Genomic DNA, 27519 nt, shown 5'->3' with positions numbered 1-27519 from the left:
TTGGTCTTTTTGAGACAGGGAAAGTCCTCTTTAAAAAACTACTTTATTTTTTTTTTAATTGTATGTGTATGAGTGTATTGCCTGCATTTATGTAAGTGCACCTGTGTCATGCAATGCCTGTGGAGGTCAGAAGAGGTTGTCGGATCCCCTGGAACTGGAGTTACAGTCAGTTGTTGGTCACCATGTGGGTACTGGGAACTGAACCTCTGCAAGATGGGTCCTCTGCAAGAGCAGTCAGTGCTCTTAATCACTGAGCCATCTCACCAACCCAATTCTTTGAGGATTCCAAAAACAGCCAATGTGTGTTGGGCATGAATATAAATGTGATCCTATTGTGTGGTCACAGACAGGTGAGGTCAGTGACCTCCCTCCCTCCCTCCTTCCCTCCCTCCCTCCTTCCCCCCCTCCTTCCCTCCCTCCTTTCTTTCTTTCTTTTTCTTTCTTTTTCTTTCTCTTTCTTTCAAGACAGAGTCTCACTATATGGCCTTGGCTGGCCTGGAACTCACAGGGATCTGCCTGCTCTGCCTCCTGAATGCTGGGATTAAAGGTGTGTGTCATTATATATTATACCTTGCTTTCTTCTTTTTTTGTCTTTTTGAGACAGGGTCTCCCTTTAGTCACAGCTGATCTGGAACTTGCTATGTAGACTGTAGACAAGGCTGGCCTTGATCTCACACCTGCCTCTGCCTCCTGAGTGCAGGTCTAAAGGTGTGCTCCACTATATCTGACTTAACCCTTGGTTTTTAACTATAAAACATTACTTTGCTATGAAGAAGTTACAGCATCTTGCTCCCTTGTGAATGTGCCAATAACAAATCAGAGCTCACCACAACTAAGTATGTAGCATTCTGTACAAAACATGTAGGCTTCTTGGCAGTGATTTTTTTTAATTATATTTTATTTGTTTTTGTGCATGTGTGTATATGCAAATGTTTTCATATCATGGTGTACTTGAGAAGGCCAGGGGACTTGCAGGAGTTAGCTCTCTCCTTCTACCATATGGGTCCCCGGGGATTGAACTCAGGTCATCAAACTTGGTGGTAGGCACCTTTACTCTATGAGCTATCTCATTGACCCTTAGTGGAAACTATTTTTGATGTAGCATTTTTAAACAAAGTAATTCACTGAAAAAGCAAAACAGCCTTGCTATTAATGACAAGAGAAATATAGGCTGTCTTTATCACAGAATTGTGTATGGGCTTTGAGGAAGAGGGGAGCTACCTAGAACAGAATCTCAAAAGGGTTCACTTTGCTCAAGATGGGTATCTTAGCCTCCCTGAGATCCAGCTGCCCCTCCCTTGAGGGAGGGGGAAGAGACTCTTTATGAGAATAATTTGGTCATTAAAACAACCTTGGCAGAGCCAGTATTGGAGGGCAGGACTCTCTGACCCCAATGCCCATGCTCTTTCTACTCCAGTGCTCTGACTTTGTGGTAAATCAGGGTGGCCACTCAAATCTGCAGGGAGAAAGTTCTAGCAGCCCTTTGGATTCCAGCCAAAGGAGACAAGGTGCCACTGGTTCCTCTTCCTGTCTCCTTCTGTCACCCCTGGGACCCTTCTCATTGCTTTTCAGAGTATCCTCCCAGATCCACCTCTGGCTCCCAAACACTTTCCTTCGCAGACCTCTGTAGCTTGCATTGTCTAGAGAAGTCTCTGTTTCATCAACTGTCTTGTGTAAAATCTGTAGTAAGTGCCTAGCACTGTGTGAGACCAAGCTCCCCATCATCTCTTTACAATGAGTGCCTCCAGGTTGGCTAGGTGGCAGATGTTAGATCACAGATACTACCCGTAGGAGAGGGAGAAGAGGAAAGGGGACTAACTCCAGGAATTCCCCCTCATCCTGTGTGTTTGTTCAAACTCATGTTTTCCAGCCTTCCTACTAAGCTGATTTCTCCCACAGCCTCCAGAATTGAGACTTAGATTTAGAAGTAAGACCTCAGTGTTGACATGTTTGTAAGGTTTCAGGAGGTACCTGACTTTGACATGTGAGCATTTTCTTACTCATATTGACCTGAGTTGAGTGGCAGAGGCAATCGCAGAAAAGACCCTGGTAGGTTTGCAACCACATCCACCGAAAGTCTTGGATTGGAGCCTCAGAAAAAGTGTGGTTTGCTCCATGGGGGCTTGGACTGCTGGCTCTGAGGAGGGTCTCTGACCAGGATCATCATCATCAGAATCACCATCACTATCTCAGTTGTTTATATCTAACCTGAAAGTCTACATTTCAATGTAGTCACAGTGTTACCCTGACAATGAATTTGATCTGCCTTCTACAAGAAATGAATCTGTATGCTCAGAAATGATTGTTGGCTCTCTCTGTGTGTCTCTGTATCTCTGTGTCTCTATCTCTGTCTCTGTGTGTGTGTGTGTGTGCGCGCGTGCGCATGTTTTTCAAGGTAAAAAAAAAAAGCATTCATAAACTACTGAAGGAGATGAAGGTCTGTTAGTTAGTGACTTAAGAGAACCTGGCTCTCGAATTCAGATAAACTTGGATTTGAATTTTGGTTTTACAGCTTGCTGACCATGTAGCTTCCTCTGTGCCTCAGTTTCCTCTTTAGTTAACTGAAGTAGTACGCATTGCATCAGGTTCTTAAGAGGAACATATGGCCAAACACTCAGTAAATGTCCCTTTAAGTTCAAAGGCAGGTAGGGATGTTAGTGACCTTCCACAAAGTAAACTATCCATCTGACCTTACGAATAGCTCAGAATCAGGAAGCTAATTTCGATAGCTATAGTTTGGGTGGGGTTGAGGAAGGTATTGTCATATTTCTGTGTGAGAAAAATGCATTGTTTATGCAGGACAGAGAAAGATCTCAGACAAGGCAGTTGCCCAAGATCTCCTGGCCCCAGGACAGGCAGGGGACGCACACCAGGGCAGCATTCCTTTTAGAAACAGCCCAATGCTAAGGAATGTCTTTATAGCCTCTGGGCATGGGCTGAGGAATTGTTAGATAGAGCTTTAAACCTCAATTGCCTTAAAATTTATTCATATTAACAGTTTACATCAATCTACTAGAGTTGTCCTTATTGGATAGATAAAATTCCATTTTTAAAAACTGAGCTACTTGGGGGCTGGAGAGATAGATGGCTCAGCAGTTAAGAACACTGACTGTTCTTACAGAAGACCTGAGTTCAAATCCCAGCACCCACATGGCAGCTAACAACTGTCCATAACACCAGTTCCAGGGGATCCGACAGTCTCTTCTGCTCTCTGTGGGCACTGCACAACACGGGTGCACTTATCTATGTGTAGGCAATAAACACTTACACATAAAATAAAAATAATAATAAATAAAATACTTTTTAAAAAGGAGCTACTTGAGCACACCAGGTTTTTATGTCTTGAGTTCCTTTCATGTAGATCAATATTCTAAACTGTGTTTAATGATGCTGTGGTATTATTAACCCTCCCTTACTCCCCAATACTCCTCTCTGTCTCTGTCTCTCTGTTTTTCTCTCTTTGTCATTCTCTTCTCTGTCTCTTTATGTCATTCTGTCTCTCTGACACACACACACACACACACACACACACACACACACCCTCTACATGAAGACTGAATTCTGCCCGAGGTCTCTAGACACAGTCCCCTTCATGAGAGTTCTCCAACCCAGCCTCTAACTACCAGGATCATCTCCTCTTCCTTGCAGGAGGCCACATCAATCCAGCTGTGACTTTTGCAATGTGTCTCTTTGGAAGGATGGAATGGTCCAAATTCCCATTTTATGTGGGAGCCCAGTTTTTGGGAGCCTTTCTGGGAGCCGCAGCCCTATTTGGCATTTACTATGGTAAGTACTGACCCTGAGTCCAAGGGTTTGGAGGGCTGGATGGGTATCATTTAAAAGCTTGAATTTTTTAGCAGAAAGTGGTGAGGCAGCTCAAGAACAGGAAGCATTCTGACAGGGAAGCCAATGTTATCAACTGGACCACTTTATGGATTCTCTTAATGAAAACAGTGATGTCGTAGGTGGGTAGGGGCACAGTCTTTCCAAGCCCATCTTAGCTCTAGTTTGCATTACAGTATGAACATAAGATAGGCCAGTGCATCTCACTGCTTTTCTCTGATTTGGTTGAGAAAAGAGGTACTGCCTGTAGCAAAAGCTGTGGCCCCCTAAGTAAGAGTAGGAACTTGGGAAAATGTCTTGAAGGAAGAAGCACAGCAGAGAACAGACTAGATGGGAGCCTCTACCCCTTTGTAAAAATAGCCAGAGCATCTGTTTTGCAGTACTCCAAAGGAAAATGTGGTCGTGGTGATCACAAATCCAGAATTGAGTTCTGGTCATGAAAATAAGTAGCTCTGTGGTTTAACTAACTCATCTGGGAATCAGGAATGGTGGTGTATGCCTATGATCCCAGTACCTGGGAGGTGGAGGCAGGATGAAGAGAAACTGAAGGACATCCTTAATAATAAATAAATAATAGTTAGCCAGTTTCTTGGCTAGAAATCAAAATGTCCTCGGACCTCTTAGCAACATACTCTGTTCCAAAGGCCAAAAATGTCAAAAATATTTGGGAGCTCTTATAAAACCCTTAAAAATTTTTAGGATTACCTCTTCAGAGGGGGGAATGTTAGAGTAGCAAAAAGCCCCATTTAAAAAAAATGAAAAAGAAAGAGCACGTGAAGTTATCAGAAAAAAGTGATGGGGAGATATGGGAGGAGTTGGAGGGGAGGGAGTGGGCATGGATTTGATCAGAACACCTTATATGCATGTATGAAATTCCCAATAAATTATTTTTTAAAAACATGAATAAATAGTAAGTCATCTGACCACATAGATTCTAACTTCCTTCTCTGGAGGCACTTGTCTTCAATGATTCCCAAAGCTCTTCAAGCTAACAAATCTTGGACTAAACAGTTAAAGTGGTTCCTTGCATTCTCTTCTCTGTCACAAGGATGCACTCTGACTGCGCACTGACTGGCAAAATGAAGACCTTGATAAACCAGACCTTAAGGAAATAGGCTTTAGAAAGGAACCACTCAGGTGACTCTAGGCTGTGTCAAGTTGAAGGTCAAAGCTAAATAGAACAGCCTCTGTCAACCCTTTCCAGAAAACACTGATGCCCCAGAGCCCTGTCTTCCATAGATGCATTCATGGCCTTTGCTGGTGGAAAATTGATCATTGTGGGAGAAAATGCAACAGCATTCATCTTTGCAACATACCCAGATCCGCGCATATCCCTGCTGAATGCATTTGCAGACCAAGTAAGTGGAGAGTCAACAAATACCTAACTTTGGTGAAAAAATATAATTGGAAAGAGTGGGATAAATTAGAGCAATATAGGGCTATCAAAAAGGAAGGGTTTTGTTTCTAGAATTGGAGGTTCCTTCTATAACCTGAACTTCTTCAAAAAGTATTTGCCATTGAAGATATTGATAACACTGCTTTCTCTTCAACACTTATACTTGTTTTATCAATTTTTTTCAGTCTTTTTGAGACAGGGTCTCCCCGTAGCCCCAGCTGGCCTCAAACTTGCTATGTAGACCAGGCTGGCCTTGAAGTCACAGAGATCTGCCTGCCACTGCCTCCTGAGTGCTAAGATTAAAGGCATATGCCACCATGCCCAATTCCATACACTTGTTTTATATTAGTTAAGGTCCCTCAAAAAAATGGCTGACTAGATTATAGGTAAATGAGGTTGGCTTCACGTTTATTGTCTCTTTTATACTCATGGTCCAAGTGTGATAGCTACAAGACATTTCTGTCTTTATCCAAGGACCATATAATATGATGGGTGAGCCTGGGGGGTCATGAGTCGTGCTGTCTCACCAGGAGCTCTAGGTTCATCTGAACTCTCAAGGTACCTACACATTTCTCAGCTCTGTTGGTATCTAAGTAGCTTCTGCTGGGTATGATGGCACACACTTGTAATCCCAGCATTTGGGAGACAGAGGCAGGAGGATCACCATGAGTTTCAGGCCATCATGGTCCACATAGCAAATTCCAGGCCAAGCAGGATTGCACAGTGAGACTCTGTATCAAAAGATTACTAAAATTTAAAAACCAAAACCAAGCAAACCAACAAACAAAGAAACTAGCTTCTGATGCCCAGGCATTTGGTCTATGGTAAGAGCCACATGTCCTCACCACTCCTTATGCTGCTTTGATCAGCAAATCAAATGGGCATCAAGTGTCTATTGATCACTCACCATGAACTCAGACCCATGTCAGGAGCTTAAAGGACATGCAACTGAATGTGGGCTACACGGTTCCAAGCTCCAGTCTGAATACTCGAACTGAAACAACATTCCCATCCTAAGTCTCTAGTGACTTCAGCAAATTGGTAAAATTTTCTTAAGCTTTTCACTTGTACCATGGAGATAAATATTAGCCTTCATCAAGTTTGTCATAAGGATGACAAATAATATGGGAAAGATATATCATAAACAGTATTTGTCAAGAAATTTGGAATGTAGCTGATGAAAAGAATAAAATAACAAAATTACCACCAGACATGGTAGAGTGTACCTGTAATCCTTGCAAGAAAAAAAAAGTTAGCAAGGTGCTGTGGCTCAAGCATTTAATCCCAGCACTCAGAAGGCAGAGGCAGGTAGGCCTCCATAAGTTTGAGGCCCACCTGGTCTGTAGAGAGTTCCAGGCCAGTCAAAACTACGTAGTGAGACCCAGTCTCAAAAATAGATAGACAGATAATAGATGATAGATAGATAGATAGATAGATAGATAGGTAGATAGATAGATAGATAGATAGATAGATAGATAGATAGATAGATAGATAGATAGATAGATAGATGATAGACAGATGATAGATTTAGGACAGCAATACAGAAACAGTTGGTGGAGAGAAGACTGTAGAGAGAGGGAATAAATTGCTGAAGATATGGGCAGGGCTTCCATCTCTGACATCAGCATCTCTTCAGAGACTGAGATGGACAAGATTATTCTCTCTCGCTTCAAAGCACTAGGATTCTTTTGCCACAGCCAGGTCAGGATGCCCAAGAATAACAAGAATTATTAAGCCTCCAGTGCCCTTAAAAGCCTGGAGCAATTAGCTGTGCATTTGCAGAGTCAGCAAGGCATTTGGGGACCCTCAGAATAGACTTTGGGGATGGCTAAGAGCTGCAGGTTTCTTGAGGATCTGATTTGCCATTCCATTGTGTCAAATGAAGATCAGAACAGAGCACAGCTGTTGAAGGACATCTAGAGATCTCGCCTGTGATGGGGACCCTTCCCACTAGAAGCAAGAGAGAAAGAATGCTGATGTTCTGAGCTGTTGTTTGCACTAAAAAGGAATGTTTTCCTTGTTTCTTGTTATTCATATCCAGTGTCTCATATTCCCTGACTATTCTGAGACTCTGAGAGCAAAGTGGAACTTTGGTGCCAGAAATAGTCCCCCTCCACTGAATCCTGGAGTGACTCTCTCCTCCTTCCCACAGTGACCTCACCTCCTTTCCACTCCAGGAAGTTCACTGGTCCCAGAGGCATCCCTGACATATGGCCACCCTAAGGGCAAAATCATAGCACAAGCCTCCCTGGGAATTCAGCACTGTGCTGGAAGCACTCAGTTCCAGCCCTGACCATGATTACATGTTTGTCCTTGTGCAAGAAAGGCAGAGCCTTCTAAAGCCTTGGTTTTTCCTTCTGATAAACAGCATCAATAATAGCTAGTATACATACTAGATCCCTTTATATAGTGGGCAGCCAACAAAAGTAATGTTTCTGCCCTAGGCCAGCTCTTCTTCCCTCTGTACTCCCTTCTCTTTATTCTGATAGAATCATGTAGAATTTCAAATATTCTTCCAATACCTATCCTTAAGATGTGTCACTATGGGTCTTGGCCAAAGAAGAATTGCTCGGTACCTGGTCGGCAGAGAGCTGCCTGCCCTGGAGGGTAGCCATATCTTGACTGGTGTGGATCCACATACCATCACTTAAACTTTCTTCACTGTGTCCCTATCTCAAAGTGAGTTGCCACTTCCTCCAGGGATTATAGCTTTTAAGCCAGTTACTATACATGGCTAAGTAGAGAAAACAAATATTAGAAAACCCCGTTGTTCTGGCTGCTGGCAGTGCCTAAAAGTGCTCGGCATTCCTGTGGCTTTAGAAGTTCAGAGAAGTGTCAATTATCAGTCAGTCAATACCCAAGAGAACCGTTGACCACCCTGACTATATTTTCAGGCTGCTGTGTTTCAAGAGTATTAGTTGTCAAGCCTTATCATTCAAGCATATTTCATAATCTGGTTAACTAGAGATCATTTATCTGGCTAATAAATATTTGTCAGGCACATATAGCTTCAGCCTGTTCTTTCTTCAACTTCAGGGTCAGATGATCAACCTGATAAGCAAACAGCTCATTCTTTTTCAAGGTGACAAGAGTGGGGATAAATCCAGTTGAAGTACAAGGCAGCCCAGAGATTCCACTGATTAAGAGACAAGAAAGGCTTTCTAGACACAGGCGCTCTTTGGAGACCATTAAAATACAAATTCTTTTTAATATAACTGTTTTGGAAAGCTGATGAAATGGAGAAGAGAGATTAGACTCTAAATCATCTGCCTGGTTCCCATCTTGATTCTTCTACATGCCCTTGAGCAAGTACCTTAACCTCTTTCTACACAAATTTGCCCATCTGTAAACTGAGAATTAGAGGATTTACCTCACAGGAGTCATAGGTAATGGCCTTTCAGTGAGATAAAGACATGATTGACGATGAGTGAGGCAGACATGGTGTGATCTTCAAGAAGTGAAAACAGGTCGTTCATGTGAAGGGCCAAGGGTATTCAATAACTCATAGCTGTCATTTAGGTTTTAAAGTAAAATAATTGTTTAGAAAGTCTAGAAGATGGAGTGAGCAGAAGAACCCCACTGCTTCAGGGTGCCTGTGGACATTTTTGTATAGTTACTTATAATTTTTCTTTTATGTGTGTGTTTTTAAATAAAAAGTATACGTGCAATTTTTATTTTTTCACTTAATGTCATAGAATTTTTAAAATACTATCATATAGTGTTTGTGTTCATAGTTCTTTAAAATTCTTTTAACATTTATTTGTGTGTGCATGCCAGAGGACAACTTTTGAGAGTTGGGTCTCTCCTTCCATAATGTGGGTTCCAGGGATCAAACTCAAGTCTTCAGGCTTGGCTATAAGCACTCTTACCTGATGAACCATCTTGTTGGCCTTATTTATAGATTTTAATGTCTCTATAGTAGATTGTGGAACAATCTACAGTTTATGTATAATCTACTATATATATTCCATAATATTTACCTCTTTCCTTATTAATGTCTACTTAAGTGTATTCCAATTTTCAGCACTGTAATAATGTTTGAGTGGATGTATGCTTTTAAAAATAATTTTCTATGTTTTAGATTACTTCCATAATATGAGTATCAAATATTCAACAACATCAAATCGTGTGTGTAAACTTGGGTTTTTAACTGCATGTTGATGAGTTATTGAAAACTTCCTTTCAAAAGAATGACGTGTGTGAAGTTCCATAGAAAACCTTGGAAGAGCTGGCCTTCTTCCCGAACTTTAGTATTGTTTGCATTTCTTTTGTTACAAACCAGATCTCCCTGTCATTTCATCAATCTGGTTTTCCACTTAGTCATTTTCTGTCCGTTTCCTTTCAACATTCGTCTGTCGCTGTCTTGCCTGTCATCCTTCTCACCAGTGTGAACCAGTCCTTCACTTTCCCATCCTGCAGTTTACCTTTCTGTGTCACTGATTAGCAGCTTAGCAACATAGTGTGGTAGCTGAGGTACGAGTCTCTGGAGCTGAATGCTCTGGCTCTAAACCATGTGTGTGACCTTGGGAGGTCCTTAATCTGCAGAGGGAACTTTCGTTTGCATCTACCTCTAGGATGTCTGTGGAAAGAAGAGTCGTGTGGTCATCCATTATGCTCATTGTTAATAATTTCATGTCTTAATAGAAGGGATGACTTGGAGTGAGCAAGTGGGCAAAACTCAGACTGAACTCATGAACATTTTCTCCCTCTCCAGGTGGTATCTACCATGTTCCTCCTTCTGATTGTCTTTGCCATTTTTGACTCCAGAAACATGGGGGTCCCCAAAGGCCTAGAGCCTGTTGTCATTGGCCTCCTGATCATTGTCCTTTCTTCTTCTCTGGGATTCAACACTGGCTGTGCCATGAACCCAGCTCGAGACCTTAGCCCCAGACTCTTCACTGCTCTGGCAGGATGGGGATTTGAAGTCTTTACGTAAGTAACAATGGTGGGGAAGAAAGAAAAAGATTGAGGCCGCTCTTCAACAAGGAGGGCCGAGCTTTGGCTTGGAGACACAAGACGGTGCAGACCAGAGAGCAGAGGTTGACACATGCTCTAGTTTAATGTGTGGGATACTCTACTAGGGTCTTGTGGCAGGTGTGGGGCTGGGGGAGAAAGAAAGACATGACCCATCTAATAATCCCTCAGCTGGTATGACTTTGTGTAAGCATCACATGACTTGTCTACAGATTGACTTTGTTACTAGTTTGAGCCTAGAATTGGCATCTTCTATGTCTCTGGAGTCCTTCATTCAGTTAACAGAGCTCTTATTGGGAGCTAGGTGTGTTGAAGTCATTGTGATAGAGAAAGAAGTTTCGAAACCAGTCCAAACACTGGCTCTGAGCAACAGAAGTGCCCTGTCAGCCCTTAAGAGTATTGAGGGAATTCAGAAAAGAGAATGACTAACTCTACCAAGGAAGTTGGGAAAGACAGGACTGAAGACACAGAGTTGCATTAGGTCTTGAGATATGAGTAAGAAATTCCCAGCAGGACTGATAGAGTTGTGCTCACCACATGGAGATCCCATGACCCCATGCCGTCTCCTTCCGTTTGTCGGCTCTTGGTTCAAGTCTCCTAGACCAGACTACCCTGTTTCTCCATCCTACTTTCTCCTCACAGAGCCACAGAGCTCCATCCCCATGCTCAAACAGGATGCTAGACTGGAAGAAGAGAAGTAGGAAAAACATGTGTGAGCAAATTCCAGTTTAATGTCTGCTGTGAGAACAAAGGACTTGAATGTTCCTAAACACCGACTGTGCATGTAGTCAGGTGCATGTCGTGTCTTTATTTGTTTTTTAAAGGTTAAGCAAGCTTTTAATGAAGCAAGAGTATAATAGCACATCTTGCAAAAGGGACAAGTTGGGCAGCCTGGAAGACAAGTGGTTGCCTCATGACTTGTTTTAAAGGAGAGCTTGGGTTGCTTTTCAACAGTGTGAAGAACAAGCTTTTGGAATAACCGACACCATGCAGGGTAACTACACAGACATCCTTGAGAACCATAAGAGTATAATCATCAGGAGGGCCTTGGCAGCTTTCCTCCTGCTGTGTCCACAGTGCTTAGAGTGGAGTCCATAGAGAAGCTCAATAAAAAGATACTGAATAAGGGAACAAGGCAGACATCTTTGGAGAGTTGATGGATACAGAGAATCAAGCAACTTTCCCTCTACTAAAGGAATTGGCAGTACAGCGAATTTTCTAGAACAGTGGTTCTCAACAAGAGGTGGGAAATGCTCAACATTTTGTCCCAAGGATATTTGACAATGCTGGGGACATTTTTGATTGTTATGCCAATAAAGTGGAGAAGGCATTTCTACTGCCATCTAGTGGTTGGAAGCAAAGGCTACTGCTAGGCATGGTGCTGGGGACAGGCCCTAGAACAGTTCCTAAGCCTTCAGTGTTAACATTAATGTTAGGAGAAACTATTCTAGAATGAGCACAGCTACAGCACCAGAAGAGCTCCATTTAGGAAGGTTCACTTGCATGCTTCCAGTGTATCATCAAAAGCGTATGTCCTGGGCTGGAGAAATGGCTCTGTTAGTAAAGTACTTGCTTTGCAAGCACGAAGGACCTGAGTTTGACTCCTCCACAATCCATGTAAAATGCCAGGTGCGGTGGTGTGCACTTTTAATCCTGGTGCTGAGGAGGCAGAGACCGGTGTAATTTCTAGGGCTCGCTGGCCAGTCAGCTTAGCAGAATCGGCAAGCTCCAGGCCAGTGAGAGAGATGCTGTTTCAAAAAACAAGGTGGACAGCTCCTGAGAAATGACACTTGAGCTTGCAGAGATATGAGTATGTACATGTGTGAGCATATGTGCACACACACACACACACACACACACACACACATACACACACACTTCTGGCAGTGTACAACTGAGACAGGGCATAGCAGGCAGATATGAGTATGTACATGTGTGAGCATATGTGCACACACACACACACACACTTCTGGCACTGTACAACTGAGACAGGGCATAGCAGGTAACCACATCTGAGCCACTCCACTTAGGACTCCTGCCCCTGCCACAGTGTGTCCGGCCTGAGGTAAAAGAGAGAAAGTTCAGCCAGTGACACGAAGATGTGTGCCCTGCAGTTATTTTAGACCTTAATCTGCTCCCAAAAAGAAATGATAGAGCAACTCAGGTAAGCACAGGGACCTTACTGGGCACGCTTACCTTCAGCTTCTAGATCTTTAAAGACAAACAAGGAAGCTGCCACCCTTCACCTGCTTCTCTCAGAGAAAGGTCCATCTGGATTTGGTGGTGTGGGAAAGGCTGTGAGAGCACAGGGCATAGCCTCCTCTCCCACGCAGTAAGAGTGACATCTGGTGGCTGTGTGCTGAGTCTCCCATCAAGCCTATGTTGGTAACTGAAGACACAGTAGTCCTGAGACACTCCAGGTGAAAGACATTTGCCCAAATAAACTAAAGCTCAGAGACGGTGACCTCCCCAGAGACCTTCTAGGTTACCCTGGGGTTAATCCTTCGGGTCTTCTCTGATCCAGGACAGGGCTCTAGCTTTATGCTCATTTCCTTTATTGACCTTTCTAATCACAATTTCAAACAAGCCAGGCATGGCAACTGAGCTATAATCCCAGTACATACATGTTTGAGGCTAGCCTGAGGTACATAGTGAGCTCCGGGCCACTGTGGACTATAGAATAAGACTCCATGTCAAAGAAACAGACAAAAATTTCTGCTATAAACAAAAGGGAACCTTCTATGCTTATCAATCATAAAATCATGAAAAGAACAGGCATGGATTATTCTGGAGTCCAAGTTCTCTCCATTACTTCAGGCAGGAAGGTTGGGGGGGGTGCTGTGTTATTTTCTTTCTTATTGTTGGTTTTGTTTGTTTCTTAGAGCTCTGGGGCTCAAACCCATAGCTTTGTGCATACTAAACAAGGACTTCATTACTGAGCAACATGTGATGTGCATGTGGTAGTCCAGTTTAGGGTATCAGAAGCCAATCAGAGCAGGGTGAAATCCTCACAGCCTCTGCCTACCCTGCATTATTTTTAATTTGTTGTTTTTTATCATTTTTCTTAATTTTCAAAACTAGTTTTTCTCAAATGTATATATCTGTATACAAAGTATATATAATGAATAGTATACTTTATGCTTTGAGACTTTTTTTCTAAGCAATCACAGTCATTCCTATGGGATTATTTAAATAAATTTTCTCCAAAACAGACACCTAGAAAAGCTACTTGGTGTCTTCCTGAACTGTATCTTTACCAGAGTATGCTGACCCTAGGAAAGAAGAGGGAATTGTGGCACAAAAACCTTACAGAGGCATCTTTGGGCTATGCCATCAAAAAAAGCACTGATTGAAATTATACTATGTAGCTAATTCATATATATACTACAGATTTTTTTCAGTTATTATTTGATGGTCCTCATAAACTAGGGACTCCCAGGAATCTGTCCATATTCTGAGCATCTCTTTTCCACTCATAATCTCCAGGCTTTGTTATTTCATGATAAAGGAAAGACAATTACTGAATAACTTCTTCAGAGGTCCCCAGTCTTGACTATGGATCCATGGACTCATATTTTCATTCCATTACATTTTATTTATTGTGTGTATATGGGAGGGGTGGAGCACATGTTCCACTCATACATGTGGAGGTCAGAGGACAGCTTCCAAGAGTTAATTCTCTCTTCCATGTGGGTCTCAGGGATTGATCTGAAGTCATCAGGCCTGGTGGCAAGCACCTCTACCCCCCGAGCCGTCTTGCCAGCCCAGGTACCATATTTTCTAAAGGGAAAGTGAATCATTCACTGGTGCTAATAGGGTATTGGAATAGGTCACCTGATATCAGCTATACTCCAGGTTCTGCCAGGCTAGCATGAATGTGCTTATCCTTACCTCTTGCTGGACTAACAGGAGCTATGAATGGGAGGAAAGAATCCCTAGTGAATAAGAAGATAGGAATACCAGGGTGTCTGAGAGACATCTCACTGATTCCCTGCTTGCTTTCAGAGTTGGAAATAACTTCTGGTGGATTCCTATCGTGGGCCCTATGGTTGGGGCTTCCCTCGGAGGCCTCCTCTACATTCTTTTCATCCAAATGCATCACTCAGACCCTGACCCTGATGAGAAGGAAGAGCCATCTGAGGACAAGCCTGAGAAATATGAACTCAGTGTCATCATGTAGTGATGTGCACAGTTCTATTTGCCGTTTGTTTAGCTCTGTCTTCAGGAAAGACGGTATCCATATATATTCCTGTGTTTTGATGAGAGTGGGGTGGAATCTACCTGTTTTTCTCCACTCGACATTTGGGATGACCAGTTATAAAAGCGTTCACTGGAAGGCTTGAAAACACTGACCTCTTACCCATCAGTCATCCCTTCCCATAATAGTACTGACTGATTGTCCCCTGAACCTTTCCTGACCTGTTCATTGCATCCTTGATGGGAATCCTTCCTCCCAGGTGATCTCGAAGTACTTGGAAATTTGACCGTGGACTTAGATGGTCTCAGATATATTCATTACTTGTATGAAATAGTATCAGCCAAAGCTTTGTCTTCATATTTACAACTACGATATTCTGAAAGTCAACTCATACCTAAACTGAAAGGCCAAGCAGTGGTTGCAGTTAGTATCAGTGAACTGCGGAGTAAAGGGCTAACACTCTAGCTAATGTGAGCAGCTGTCACTGTCTTTGCATAAATACTGATAATCTCCCAATCTAGGGCTACAGCAAGTCAGTAAGCCTCAGAAGGCTCCTGGAGAGCACAAAGCAAGGACACCGTGGTATCTGGAAACCTCAGGACACAAGATAAATTTGGGAAACCAAATGCAAATTTTTTAATGGAAACCATTTATCAGTTTAATCTCTCTCTCTCCTCTGCGTTTTAGATGCGACCAATTAACTTCAAGGTCTTTTAGTATATAATAACTTAAACTATGACTGTAACCTCAGTCATGAAAAATGTATCACTCTTGTCTTTTTAGCTCAAATGTATTTTCCTAATGGCCCACCTGAGGACAGACATTTGACAAGTCTACGTCTGCACTCACTCGTGCCTTAGGAGCCCAAACTGAAAGCCAGTGGAGCCTGGCCTGGCAGGCTGTTCAAAGCAGAAAAAGTCCCAGGACGGAAAGTATTACCTCATCAGGCTTTATCATTCACTAAACTCTTTCACACACATTATTGAACTAGATCCCCATAGCAACTCTATGAGTGAGGCAGATACCACAATGGCCATTTTTCAGACAAAAATCTCACATGAGTTAAGCAAGTGGCTCATTATTTTGTGGGATGTTAAATGTGGCCTCAAGCCCCCCTCTGCCTCTCAGAAGCTTAAGAGCTGACCAAGGGTTGCTGCCATCCTTTTTTGACTGACCTGAAACAAAGGGATCAGCAGCTTCCAGAGTATGTATATTTTACAGAAATAATGCCTCTAGGTCTTAGGGCATAAGATCTTAAGAAGCCACATCTCTGCTGTGTTCTCACTGTTACTGAGGCACAGATGATGGGTGGAGGTAGCAGTCTGATTGATAGCTTACATCTGCCAGACAACATGATCAGAGGGTTTTTCTTCCTCGGCCACTGTTGGTCTTGCTGAGTCCTAGTCTTCCTTCCCTGCCAGCCGCGAACATTACACTTGGGGAACTTCCTCCTCCTCAGCCTCTTCCCCAGGAAGTTCTCTCACTGATATTACTTTCAACCAGAGGGAGCCTCCATGAGTTGCAAGTACCAGGAGAATTGCTTCACATCAAGTGATGTACTTTCAGTCCAACTGTTAAAAGCCCAGCATTCCTAGAGGCAACAAGTTTCCCTGGTGCTTTGCAACAACAGAAGCAAATGGAAAACGTCTGTGGTGCCCTGTGTTGTGCAATCTGTGGACATGTGGGTTTGTTTTTGTGCTCCGAAACTACCTGGATATTTTCTATTTGAAATAAAATTTGGGGGATTGTTATCATGTTTGATTTTTGCTTTTGTTTTCATTTGATGACTACTAAACATATTTAGCTCGGAGTCTATACTCTCCAGAAATTCAATATCCCATGGAAGTTTTAGAAACTAGTAATGCCCAGTTGGTCCTGTGCAAATCGCTCTGGTGATTTTGAGCATGCAGCGAAAATGGAGAACGTGGACTGAATCATGGGCCTAACTTTCCTTGAAAGCCACGCCTAGTTGTCACAATGGGTTTCTTGGTGATGGGCATTCTCTCGAAGAGCTTTGGGTTCTCTGTAGGTGATTACAGGGTGGTTCTCAGCAGTGGCAATTTTGCTCTCTCTCACCCTACTCAAGGGAGCATTTGGCAACATCTGGAGACCTGAAGGTTGTCACAGCTGGGAATGGGAGAAAGTGCTAAGGACTAGAGATGCTGCCACCAAGCATCCCACCTTGCAGTCACAGCCCTCCACAGCAAGCAGTACTGAAGTCATGTCAGTAATGCCCAGGCTGGGAGACCCTGGACCAGTGCAATGTGAGGAGAAAATCTGGAGCCCTTGAAACCCTGTGGCCTGGATTCAAGTTCTTCCAGGAGCAGAGATCTAAACTGGACAGACAGATTGTCAGAATGGATTTTAATTCTTAGAGCAAGAAGCAATCCAGAAGTTGATTTTTGCAGGTGCTCATTAAGTACTACTTGATGATTAATGATGGGGATCATGAAGAGGAAATGTGCAGTTTTGGAAATCTACTCCAGGAAGAATATTTTTAATGGAGAAAGTCTCCCTATTCCAGGTGCTTACACTCAAAGCCTTTCTTATCCCCCATTCTACAAGTAAGCAGCTTTCCCTTTATTGGTTCTTCACCAAGACAATATAAATGAAACTGAATTGTCATATCAAAAGGCACTACAGAGTTGACAACTTACTTTTTATATAGCTCATTTAGGAATTATAGTTGGAACACTCCCCCAACCCCCTTGTGAGTTGAAGAACTTCCTAGGAACATTTATCTTTAATGTCAAAAATAGAAAATTTCTGATTTCCCAACCAGTTAAGAACTCAGAACACTGTGCCCAGAAAATGGAAGAGGGCACTGGATCCCCTAGAGCTAGAGTTACAGGTAGTTGTGAGCAGCCTGACATGGGTGCTGGGAGCTGAACTTTGAAACAGCAGTCCTCTCAACCACTTATCCACCTTTCCAGGTGCTTTCCATTCCACTGGTTTTACTTTTCAAGACAAGATCTCTCATTGAGACCTGGGATTTGGGGGTTAGGCTAAGATCTGCTGGTGTCTTCCTCTTCAGCACTGGGATTACAAGTGTGTCACTTTTTACGTGGGTGGTAGGGATCAAACTCGGGTCCACAGCAAGCACTTTATCAACTAAGCACTCTTCCCAGCCTTGAAATAGTCAAGAAAATTTTGTATGTGTATATATACTTTAGAGGACAACTTCAGTTCTCTCCTTCCACCTTTCTTAAATGGATTCTGAGGATCAAACTCAAGTCACCAGGCTTCTGCAGCAAGCACCTTTACCCTCTTGCCAGTCCTGGATTATTATTAACTTACTTATAGATAAGGTCTCCCTGTAGCTCCAGCTGGCCTGGAACTTGTTATGTAGACCAGGCTGGCCTCAAACTCACAGAGATCTGCCTGCTGCTCCCTCCTGAATGCTGGAACTAAAGGCATGTGCCACCATGCCTGGCTCAGAACACTTTTCTAACCAGCAACAAACATGGTCAGTATTTAGCTATTGGATATAGTAAGTGAAGATAAAAATGAATTTTGAAAATTTAATCCTCAAGATATAAATTATAATTTATGCTACACATACACATACATACAAAGTATATTAGCATTCAACAATATTATGGGAAAGGAACTGCAACTTCTAGTTACAGAGAATGGTTTATGAATTTTATTTAGCCATAGATTCTATTGTTCAAATAAAATCTTGTGTGGTGTTCACAAGTGAAATGGGACTGCTAGACAAAGAGGAGAGGGGCCTCAGGAGTTTCATACAGGTGTGGGCAAGAGAAACTTTTTGAGGAAATAAGGAGAATCTTCAGAATATTGCCATTGTTTGAGAACCATTGAACCATATGCTACTTGGTATGTGTTACAGTTAACATTTAGTGGGAGTTTCAAAGGGAAGAAACTACCAAAAACCTAATAAATGAATCTCAGGTCATTTTCCACAGACTTTTTTTTTCTTTTTTTTTTTTTTGGTCTTTTATTGAGATGGGGTTGCCCTGTAGCCACAGCTGTCCTGGAACTTGCTGTGTAGACCAGGTTGGCCTTGAACTCACAGAGATCCACCTGCCTTTGCCTCCTTTGCCTTTGCTGGGATTAAAGGTGTGTGCCACCATGCCTGGCTCGATGGACTTTTAAATAAAAATGAGTTATGGCAAACAGGATTCCCCACTCCCCAAAATATCAATTTTCAAGCTGGAAATTTAAGTTCTCTGAGGTAACAGTTTTGTTAATTATAGCCCAACGGACAGAAATAATGGTAGTCCTGGTCAGGCTTACTGTATGGACCATCTAAGGCTATGTTAAATTAAAGATAGTTGATGATTGATAGATAGATAGATAGATAGATAGATAGATAGATAGATAGATGACAGATAGATAGATAGATAGGAAGGCCAGATTTGATAGATAGATAGATAGATAGATAGATAGATAGATAGATAGATAGAATAGGTATATAGGTAGGTAGTTGAAAATAGATGATTGATTGAAAGATAGATAGATAGATGACAGATGATAGATAGATAGATAGATAGATAGATAGATAGATAGATAGATAGATAGATAGATAGATGACAGATAGATGATAAACAGACAACTAAAACCCAACCTCTTTCTTGTAGCTTGAACAGACAGTTCTTTCATAAGAGACGCTGTCTCTGGGTTAATAGAGAAAGGACCCATACAAACTGAACACGAATAGACTGCAGTTGCTAAGAGAATCCAGAAACTATGTATGGATGCACAATCTCACTGCCTTTCTCCAGGGCTACATTTTGTTTGATGGACTTTTTTTAAAGAATAAATCAGAATAGATGTTTTAAGACTGTGCTGATGAAATGATGGGTAATAGTCTTTATACTTCTTTGATTTTAGAAGAGATTAAAGCATTTTTGTGTATCCTGAAAAACATGAGGACGGGGTAGGAAATGGCTCGGCAGTTAATAATGCTTGCTGCTTTAAAAGAGGACCAGAGTTTGGTTCCCAGCCCACGTGTTGGGTGGCTCACAGTTCCAGGAACCAGCACACATGGGCGCATGTGTGTGCATGCACACGCGCACGCGCGCACACACACACAAATTACATATATAAAAATAAAATTTAATTAAAGGCATGAGCACTAGGCATTGAGCCTGATGAAGATGAAGGTGCTGCTTCCTCTTATGCCCTCCCTAGTCTAGAGCCCCTGGTGTTCTACTGCAGCCCCTTCCTCCTCAGACCTTCAGCAATGGGGATATCATGGTATGACCTCTTCTTATCAGGGGCCCAGCAGAAAATGAGTTTGCAGAGGCAGCGGGAAAGTCCCAGGACCTGGGCACTATAAGCTCCAGAAAGTCTGTAATGTGTTTGTATTAGTGACTTGGTGTTGCTGTGACAAAATACTGACAAAAGGAACTTAAGGGGGTTTTTGGCTCACAGTTGGAGGTGATACAGTCCATCATGGTGGGGAAGGCATGGCTGCAGGTATGTGAGGCAGCTGATCACATTACATCCTCAGCCAGGAAGCAGCGAGAGAAGAATGCTCAGCTTGCTTTCTCATTTTTATTTATGGAATGATGCCAACCACATTTAGGGTGGGTCTTCCCACCTCAACCTAATCTAGAAACTCCCTCACCAGTACACCTGAGGATTTGTCTCCTAGGTGATTTTAGATCCTGCCAAGTTAACAATCAACATTAACCATCACACTATCTTTTTATTTTTACTTATTTTAATGCATATGGGTTTATATACATGTGTGTGCAGATACAGAAGACAAGAGAGGGTGTCAGATCCCCTAGAGCAGAGTTAACAGGGTAACAGGCAGTTATCCTCTGCAAGAGCAGTAAGCACTCTTAACTGCTGAGCCATCTCTTCAGCCTACATACTATCTTTAAAAATTGTTACATAAGAAATAAATACTCTATAAAATGCTTACACTTTAAAAACTGAAATGTGCTATGAAAAGGAGTCTAAATATTTAACATGCATCCATCCCTTTGTGAGACCCTGTGGCAAGTGATACTCTAGAAACTCCTAAGTTACTACAACTTGTAGCAGCATATGTTATTTATTTGATAGTCACTTACTCTTACCCAAGACTTCAGATCTTTGGAAATAAAATCTAGCACAAAAATAGCACCACCATGTTTCCAGGCTCCAGGCGCCAAGCTTTACATAAAGGTGGGTTGGTTTTTTTTGTCATTTTTTTGTTTTATTTTTTAGACAAGGTCTCACTATGTAGCCGTGTCTGGCCTGGAATTCACTATGTAGGTCAGGCTGGCCTTGAACTCACAAAGATCCTCTTGAATGCTGGAATTAAAAGTGAATGCTGAAACAGTTAGCTCAAGAGGGGATTTTGATAACTCTTGGTCAGCTGATATCTGATGATATTCTGAGAATGAGATTCTTATTTATTGACAACCTAGTCAGAGCCCCAAATCACTTTTTTCTCTGGAAAAGAGAGAACTGTATCTTAATCTACCCTACAACCTGTTCTCAGCTTGAAACCAAGGTTGAAATGGTGATCGTCAAGCAAGACCATAAGGGAACCTAAGTGTTCCCATCAGGAGAGAGTAGAGCTAGTGTTTAAGAGATTAGGGTCTAGAAAGACTCAGCAATTCACTGAAGAATCGCTGTGTACCCTAAGCCTCAGTCTCTTCATTAACTCTATGAGGAGGAGATCAGGACTATATTCTATAAGGTGTTGAAAGTACCTGTAAAACCCTTAACACAGTACGTGGAACTTGTTATCTTAAGTGTCAGCTAATTCTATCATTTCCACATTCAGAGTTGTCTCTGCTTTTCTGACATGTAAGAATTTGGAACCCCTACCCTCTCCCCACAAAAAAATCCTGAACCTCCAGGACTACATTTGCTAATACTTCACAAACCCAATTTATTTTATATATAGACCAGGCTGGTCTTGAACTCACAGTGATCCACCTGTCTCTGCCTCCCCAGTGCTGGGATTAAAGGTGTGCACCACCACGCCTGGCTCACAAACCCAATTTATATGAATGGGTTAAGTTTTGACAGTTTTCTTAATATCTTCAGGGACAAAAAATACTGGCACAGGGCTATGCTTAGCTCACACACAGACCTTAGCATTGATTAAAAAAGAAGAAGAACCAAATTACTTATCTAATTGAGCTGCCAAATTAATTTGAAAATCTATTGAAATAAAATTTAAAAATATATTTATAGCATTAATACAGTGCCATCAAAATATTCAGTATGGTTTTCCTAAGGAAGTTAAAAGTCGAAGGTTGGGTATATAGCATCATGCCAGGCCTGGTGGCACACACTTGTGCTATTATTTTAAAAAGGACAGCTAGGCATGATGGCACAGGCCTGTGAGATCAAGGCCAACCTGGTCTACAAAGAGAGTTCCAGGCCAGCTGGGGCTACAGGGAGACCCTGTCTCAAAAAGACAGGAAAGGAAAGGAAAGGAAGGGAAAGGAAAGGGAAGGGAAAGGAAAGGGAAGGGAAAGGGAAAGGAAAGGGAAAGGGAAAGGGAAAGGGAAAGGGAAAGGGAAAGGGAAAGGGAAGGAAAGGAAAGGAAAGGGAAAGGAAAGGGAGGGGAAAAACAGATTGCTGGATGTTCTGGTTTGCTTCTGTTGCTGTAATAGAACACTAACCCAAGTCAACTCAGGCCAGGAAATGGCTTATTTGGCTGCTAGGTTACAGTCCATTATCAAGGAAAGCCAAGGCAGAAACCTGGAGCAGGATCTGAAGCAGAGGCCACAGGGGATCACTGCTGACTGGCTTGTGCTTTCTGGCTCCTCAGCTTTCTTCTTATACAGTCCAGGTCTGCACCGCCCACAGTGGGCTGAGCCATATCAATCAGGATTCAAGAAAATGCCTCACAGAATGACCATAGGCCAGTCTGATGGAGAAAATTCCTCAGCTGAGCTTCTCTTCTAAAGCTAGCTACGACAATGAACTCAGTAAATAAACAAGACAAGCTGATTTTTAATATTTTTTTGAATTTATGTTTATGTATGAGTATTTTATTTGCATGTATGTAAGTGCACCCACAAGTTCAATGTCCATAGAGGCTAGTGATGAAGAGTTAATCCATCAAGATGACATAGCAAGTATACATCTATGTATACTTAACAGAGCATAAAAATACATGAAGCAAAAACTGACAGATAATTCAATAATAGTAGTTGAAGACTGAAATATTCAACATTTATTTATTTAGTTGTTTATTTTTGCCTTTTTGAGACAGTTTCCTTGTAGCCCCAGCTGGCCTGGAACTTGCTATGTAGACAAAGATCCACCTGCCTCTGCCTCCCAAATGCTGAGATTAAAGGCGTGTGCAGCCACACCTAACTGAAATATTCATTTTTTAAAATATGTTTTTATTCTTTAAATTTCTATATACTGTGTTGGACAGCTTCAGTTGTCAACTTGACACACCTGGGAAGAGGAAATCTCAGTTGGGGAATTTTCTCAGTGGTTAAGAACACTGACTATTCTTGCAGAGGACCTGAGTTTGAGTCCCAGCACCCACATGGCAGCTAACAACTGTCCGTAACTCCAGTCCCAGGGGATCCGACAGCCTCTTCTGTCTTCCGTAGGCATTGCACAGCATGGGTGCACTTACCTACATGCAGGCAATACATGCACAGACATAAAATAAAAATAATAAATAAAATAAAAAAGAGATATGAATGGATCCATCCCTCTGTGGGTGGTGCCTCCCCTGAAGAAAGCAGTCTGAGCACAGGCCAAAGGAACAAGCCAGTAAGCAGCGCTCCTCTGTGGTCTGTGCTTCAGTTTCTACTTTGAGTTCCTGACCTGATTTCTCTCAGTGATGGATTGTGACCTGGGAGATATAAGATGAAGTAAACCCTTTCCTCCCCAAGTTGCTTTTGGTTATGATGTTTATCATAGCAATAGAGAAGAAAATTAAGACAGCAACTGGTACCAGAGAATAGAGTATTGCTGTGATGAACCTGACCATGTTGTTTAGGGAGGATTGTGAAAGCATTTAGAACTTTGGGATGGAAAAGCTGTTTGTGTGCTTGGAGCTTAGTGAGTTGTCCTGTGAGAACTTAGAGAAATGCATATGACAGAGGCTTGGCTTTTGAAGTTTCAAGGAAAGCAGAGATTATCAGGGCTGTTTGTATGGTACTTTTGAATTGAGAATCTGTGGTTTCTGGTTGGAAGGTATGGAAGAATCAGCTGTGATTAGCAAAAGACCAGAACCACTGAAGTGAAACCTTTGCTTTAGTAGGACAATTGATGGGGTCAGCTGGGACTGAAAGCCCAGTGTGACTAATAAGAGACCAGCAACATTGAGGTAAAATTTTCTGGGAAGTCTTTCCTCAGGGTCAGTATGCAGAAACTGTGGTGCAGTGGGGAGCCCAGGCTGCCTTTCAAGCTGGTAGCTGAACTTGGTAATGTGTAAGAGTTTCCCACATGGTACTGGTTTTGAAGGCATAAAGGAGTCATGGAGAGAATCTGAGGCTTTGACATCCAGCAAGGGCAGGAGCAGCTGTTGGTAAAGGTATAGCTTTGTGGTGAAGACCCCAACATATTGGGGATGCCAGGACTGTGGGGTAACCACCAAGGACAGTGGAAGGTGTGGAGTGGAGTTGGCCTGAGTCTATGAGACAGGCTGTGTATGCTGTGAACAGCAGAGCCAAGGAAATGGTGCTGCCCAAGCCCTTTGGAACCCAGAGGATGGTGAATGAATCCCAGAGGCCTATGTGCTGGACTTCGGTTTTGCTTTAAAGTGTGTCCTGGTTCTTCCCTCTTGAAATAAGACAGTATGTAACTTGTCTTGGATTTTACAGGAACCCACAGTTAAGATACTTTTTAAATAGACTTTGAACTTTTACGGTGTTTGACTTTTTTAAGGACTTTGGGACTTTTTAAGTTGTACTGTGTTTTATATTGTGATATTAATATTAACAAGATCTTGGGGACAAGAAATAGAAAGGCTATGGTTTAGTAGTAATGTGTTTGTGTGTGAGGTTGACAAGGGGTCAGTTTTGCTAGTAAGCTCCAATTGTCTACTTGACACACCTGGGAAGAAGAACTCTCAATTGAATTGTGAAACAAACCAAGATACATGCATATAATATATTTGGATCATATCCGCCTTCTACCCTTCCCGCCTAACTCCTCTTGATTCTACCCCAACTTCATATTCTCTCTCTTTTTCTTTTTTTAAAAATATTTATTTTAATTTTATGTGTTTGAGTGTTATGCCTGCATGTAGGTAAGTGCACCCGTGTTGTGTAATGCCCACAGAGGACAGAAGAGACTGTCGGATCCCCTGGAACTGGAGTTATGGGCAGTTGTTAGCTGCCACGTGGGTGCTGGGATTCAAACCCGGGTCTTCTACAAGAGCAGTCAGTGTTCCTAACTGCTGAGCTATCTCTTCAGCCCCTCCCTCTTTTTTTCTTAAATAACTCCTTTGAGTTCAGTATGGATGTAGGGCCATCCACTGAAGCATCCCTAAAGAATAAATGTTTCATTTTTATAATGATAGGACAATTAAACAGAATATCAACAATGAAATACAAGATTTGGAAAACACTTCAAACCAACCAGACATAACAAGCTTTTATGGAACTCCAAACCCAGTAACTACAGAATACACATCAAGTCTACACAGAACTCTGTTCAGGAGAGACCACATTTTGGGTTACAAAACAAGGCACAGTAAATCTAAAATGACTGAAACTCTGACCATGGTTCTTTAGTAATTCAGCATAGACTTACCATATTACCTAGAAATTCCACTCCTGTCTTAACATCAAGGGAACCCAAAACATGCTTCATATCTGATGCTCAGTATGCTGCCTATTTTTTGTCAGTTTGATACAAACTGGAGACACCTGGATAAAGGGAACCTCAGTTAGGGAATTATTGCCATTGGATTGACCTTTGCCTTGTCTGCGAGGCATTTTCTTAATTGCCAATTGAGGTAGGAGCGCCCAGCCCACTGTGGGTCTAGGCTGTATAAGAAAGTAATGGAGCTAGCCAGGGGTCACAGATGAGTAGCAGAATTCCTCCCCAGCCTCTGCTTCAGTTCCTGCCTCCAGGTCCTGCCTTGAGCTGCTGCCCTGGCTTCCCCTAGTGACAGACTATACCTTGGAAGTGCATGATGAAATAGACCCTGTCCTCTCCAAGTTGGTTTGGGACAGTTTTATCACAGCAACAGAGACATCAACATTATAGCATAAAAGCTGAAATGCAGCAGCATTATTCACAGTAGCAGAAGAGTGAAAGCATCCTGTCATCTATCAACTGAAAGTGGGTACATATAATTCAGTAAAGTCTACACAGTAGACTGTTAGTGATGGAAGTACTCTTCCTAGGTGGCTCTCTCACTTCAACCCAGACCTTTCTGCACCAATTTGGCTAGACTTGCTAGCCAGCCTGATCAGGAAATTCCCTGTTCCTACCTCCTGACCTCTCGGTTACAGAGGGACTGGATGCCCAGCCAGCATTTGCAGCATTTGTGTGGGTGCTGAGAATCCAAAACTCTGGTCCTTACACTTTGGCAGCAAGTGCTTTTCCCACTGAGCTATTTCCCCCCCCCATCATTCTCCATTTTGGGGGTGCTATCCTGCTTCTCCAAATCCTGTTTCTAACCCACAATCCCATGACTTCATATTCTACCCTATCTTGGCAGAGCTAAGTGACCTCTTCTCTGAAACATTCCAAAGCTGATGATAACAGATATATGTAAAACATGACCATGGGACTTAGGAAGTCAGGAAACAGGAAGAGTGGCCGCAGTGTGCGTGTCTGATCCAGATGAACCCCTAACTGAGTCACACAGTGAACACTCAGGGGTGATCAAGGTGAGAGTTGGGACACAGTTTAGTGTTTTGAGTAAGAAGAACAAAAGTAATGGAGAGATGCAGTTTTCAGAGTGATGGTCAGTGTGAACAGATGGCAGACAAAAAGTAGCTCCACCTTGGTGCTTGTTGTGGTTTCCAACACTGCCTTCGGTCTGTGGCTAGCCATGTGCTATTCAAACTTCCAGAGAAGTGAAAAGAAGGGTCAGTATTAGAAAGTACAGATCAAAAACTCTTCCAGTTTCATTCTGTTGTTGCAATAAAACACTCTGACCAAAAGCAACTTGGGAAGGAATGGGTTCATTTGACTTTTACACTTTCAGGTCACACCCCAGCACTTAGGGAAGTTGGGACAGTAACTCAAGCAAGAACTTGAAGGAGAAACTATGGAGGAATACTGTTTGCTGGCTCATTCTCTGGTTCACCTAGTTTCCTTACACAGCCCAGGAAATGGTGCCCCCCCAACACACACAGTGGGCTGGGCCCACCCACATCTATTAAGACAGTGAAGACAGTCCCTCAGAGACATACCCACAGACCAACCCAATAAAGACAATCAGTTGCGACTCTTTTCAGGCGATGCCAGGCTGTCAAGTTGACAGTTTATGTTAACAAAGACCACTTATCACGATACACTATAACAACCAACAGTAACAGACCACAAGCTGGTACAGAGTGTTCATTGCATGTCAGTGTTTCTAAGTATTTTCCATACATAACGTGTTTTGATCATCACATCCAACTCAGGAAGGAAGGATTAGTATCATTGCACAAATGAGGAAACTGAGACTCAGAGAAACTGGCCTTAGGTCACAGTGAAAAGAGACAGGATTTCAACGCAGGTGTGTTTGACTACCAACCTGAGCTCTCCAGATTCTAAAATGAATTATTCATGGTCATGTAGGGAACAAATTGGTGTTCATTAGGAACCCACATGATTAACAGCCAGTCATGTCAGATTAAATTTAAATCACTTCATTGGAGAATATTTCCTGGAAATGCAGAGAAAGGTTAAAGGCCAAACATAGCTCCAAGTTCTCCACAATGTCATCATGAACCAAAAGAAAAAAGAAAAAAAAGAAAGAAAAACAGCTGCACAGTGGACAACACATCAGCCAGGCTTGTTGCTGGAACATTTCTAATTGTTGCTCAGTGGCTGGAACAAAACCCACTCTGTTGGCATGAGAGTCCTCCCAGAGGACTGAATTCGCCACGTCCTGTTCAACAATTTAACCAATGTTTTGAATAGAGTATGTGTGATATGGTTGTAAAGTTGAAGAGCTATTATTACATAGGTGACCAATTTGGATAGATTTTAA

At 42.4% G+C, this 27519-nt stretch overlaps 1 protein-coding gene across 3 annotated transcripts in view; it reads left to right on the top strand.

Moving 5' to 3' along the window:
• Nucleotides 1–27519, top strand: part of Aqp9 (aquaporin 9) — a 78660-nt gene that overhangs the window by 35329 nt on the left and 15812 nt on the right. For 2 of the 3 annotated variants that reach the window (XR_003851808.1, XM_029570621.1), the window contains exons 3-5: nt 3649–3786; nt 5083–5201; nt 9954–10171. Coding sequence is in view for 2 of the 3 variants with exons in the window: in XM_029570621.1 (XP_029426481.1) it covers nt 3649–3786; nt 5083–5201; nt 9954–10171 (475 nt within the window). In the remaining variant the exon portion in view is untranslated. Of the gene's footprint in view, nt 1–3648; nt 3787–5082; nt 5202–9953; nt 10172–14218; nt 16168–27519 lie in introns of those variants that run through there. The other variant, XM_029570612.1, reaches the window with a different exon arrangement.

The sequence above is a fragment of the Nannospalax galili genome, unplaced genomic scaffold (assembly GCF_000622305.1).
Source record: "Nannospalax galili isolate Female #2095 unplaced genomic scaffold, S.galili_v1.0 scaffold611, whole genome shotgun sequence".
Taxonomy (NCBI): domain Eukaryota; kingdom Metazoa; phylum Chordata; class Mammalia; order Rodentia; family Spalacidae; genus Nannospalax; species Nannospalax galili.
This window is presented reverse-complemented; position numbering and strand designations above follow the sequence as displayed.